General features: G+C 52.8%; 1 protein-coding gene across 1 annotated transcript in view; it reads right to left on the minus strand.

The window, feature by feature from the left end:
• KMT2A (lysine (K)-specific methyltransferase 2A) overlaps nucleotides 1–2,221 on the minus strand; it is a gene marked incomplete at its 5' end in the record, with an annotated part of 24,069 nt that overhangs the window by 14,664 nt on the left and 7,184 nt on the right. The window contains 3 exons of the mRNA XM_010143350.1: nucleotides 508–692; nucleotides 1,041–1,154; nucleotides 1,787–1,907. Coding sequence (XP_010141652.1) covers nucleotides 508–692; nucleotides 1,041–1,154; nucleotides 1,787–1,907 — 420 coding nt within the window. The remainder of the gene's footprint in view (nucleotides 1–507; nucleotides 693–1,040; nucleotides 1,155–1,786; nucleotides 1,908–2,221) is intronic.

The following is a 2,221-nucleotide window of genomic DNA, read 5'->3' on the forward strand; positions in this document are numbered from 1 at the left end:
CATGACACGCTTCCATGGACGTTTACTGGCCCAGGGACCCTCATGGACATGAAGGGAAGGAGACTCGAGTTCTGAATTGCTGCCCAGAAGGCAGGGACAAAACTGAGAGGATCTTAACCAGCTTTCTGCAGCCGGCCTCCTAGTCAGGCACATGGCAGGGCAGAGTGATCACTCTCATTCTTCAGAAGTCTTATTTCTGAACACATATTTCAAGACTAAGACCCTGTTTCCCCTGTCAAAAAAGCACCTTCACCCTTCGCAAAGCTAAATCCTCCCATCCCCTGAGAACTTTACCCTATTTTTCTCTTTTAGCCGCGCTAGTCGTCTCACAGATACCCGCTGCTTGTTTCCATAGGAGTGAACAAAACCAACTATCACCGTACACGTTGCTCTGCGTACGACAAAGACACCTCTGCGGCTTGACCTGCAGCAACTCCAGAGCCCAGTCGAATGCCAGGCAATGCTCTGGGCCAGACCAGGCCAAGGGGCAGCGAGGCACCAGCTCACCTGTCGATAGCGCAGCAAGTGGCTGGTAGTCCTGGAGTTCAACAGGGCCGTCAGCACCTGCTTCAGGGAGACCTGCAGCTCCTTCTCCAGAGCCAGGCGCCACTCGGCGGGATGCTGCTCTGTGCAGTTAATGCAGGTGTAAGCCACGCTCTCGGGCAGATTCGAGAGGATCTCATACATCTCATCTGGAGGCACACAAAATAAAACAACAATGTGAACTGCCTTCCTGACAGACGGGTATCGGGAAAACCCCTATGCTGCACCTTCAGTCCAGCAGAAACACTTTCCAGGTACCAACAGTATCCCAGGCAGCTACCCGAGCAGCACTGCACTCTAGGGGAGTCCTGTGCCTTCAGGAGGTCACTCACACCAGCACGGCTTTATCCGTAGCCACTCCACAGGTATTTTTCAGGCAGGTCACAACAAGTGAGGGTGTTAACGGAACCCTCCAGCAGAAAGGCCCAGCACTGTCTGCTCTGCTCTACCCACTGCCCAGCATTCATAAGGACCAAGACAAGAAGGATCTGCCTTACCAGAGAGGTTTTCACATTTGGAGTGGACCCAGCGGTCGCATTTCCCGCACTGCATCATCTTGCTCTCATAGTCATCATCGTCATAGCACTTGTCACAGAGAGGACAGAAGTTTCCTGCAAATGAGAGGGGAGTTTCATTGGCAGCCCAGCTACCACGCTCACCTCGGAGGGGAGCTGGTTACTCGCTGCTGTGCTGAGGAAGCAGCTGTGAGAACCCTGCCTGGGAGCTGCTGGTACAGTAACATCAGCTTTACATTGCTGCAAACAACGGCCAGAGAAACAAGCTGCCGGGAAGACCAGGGACTGCTCCAGAGCTCCGTTACTGGGTACCCGTGTTTGGGAGGTGGTGAGGCTAACGCAGCAATTAGCGCTACAGAGCAGAACAGACGGACAGAAACAACTTACAGGCAAGAAATCAGGAGGAAGAGCTGAGATCTCCTGCCCTGAGGTTCTTCCCCAGAGGGCCCCTCCTCGGTTCCAAGGCATCACACATTTAACAGAGGAAGGAACAACCGCTTTACAAGGGGAATTTTATTGCTTTTAGGTCAGGATTCCTTTAAAACGTCTTGAACGCTACTTGAAACCCTGGGCCAAGAGGTGACTGGTAACTGCCCACACGCTCCCCCGACACCAGCTTTCCCTCGGGTTTGTACTGTGACAAGCTCACCGGCCCTCTGGCCCTGCCCACGCTAACTCAAACCAGCACCTGAAGAGGCTCCCGCTGAGCGAACCACAACTTCATGTACCTTTAGCAAAGAGTTTGGCACAATCGTGGCACAGCGAGAAGTCGTGGGACCACTGTGCATCCCACCCTTTGCCCGGCGTTGTCGATCCACAGCTCTTGCAGCGAACACATTTGGTACAGATCTGGAAAAGGAGCACGTGTGGAAAGAGTCACTTGCTTTCACCCAGCGGATTCTGCGCTTCATCCCTAACGACACGTTTCACAGACTTTGTTCTTTGATGAGTGCAGAATAAGGAGCATCAAATAGCAGAACTTTCACTAGAACACCACAACTCTCACTCCCTTTATGGTAGGACGGTGATGACGCAACAAGAGCAAAGTGAAAATGAATCACAGTGGAGCTGTTCCTACGTTCACATTGGCACTGAGGAAAACATCACCCTCCCCCTCAGGCCAAACAGCATGGGTAGTTGTGGCGTTTCTGCTGACCTCAGCA

Source organism: Buceros rhinoceros, unplaced genomic scaffold, assembly GCF_000710305.1.
Source record: "Buceros rhinoceros silvestris isolate BGI_N320 unplaced genomic scaffold, ASM71030v1 scaffold21029, whole genome shotgun sequence".
Lineage (NCBI taxonomy): Eukaryota > Metazoa > Chordata > Aves > Bucerotiformes > Bucerotidae > Buceros > Buceros rhinoceros.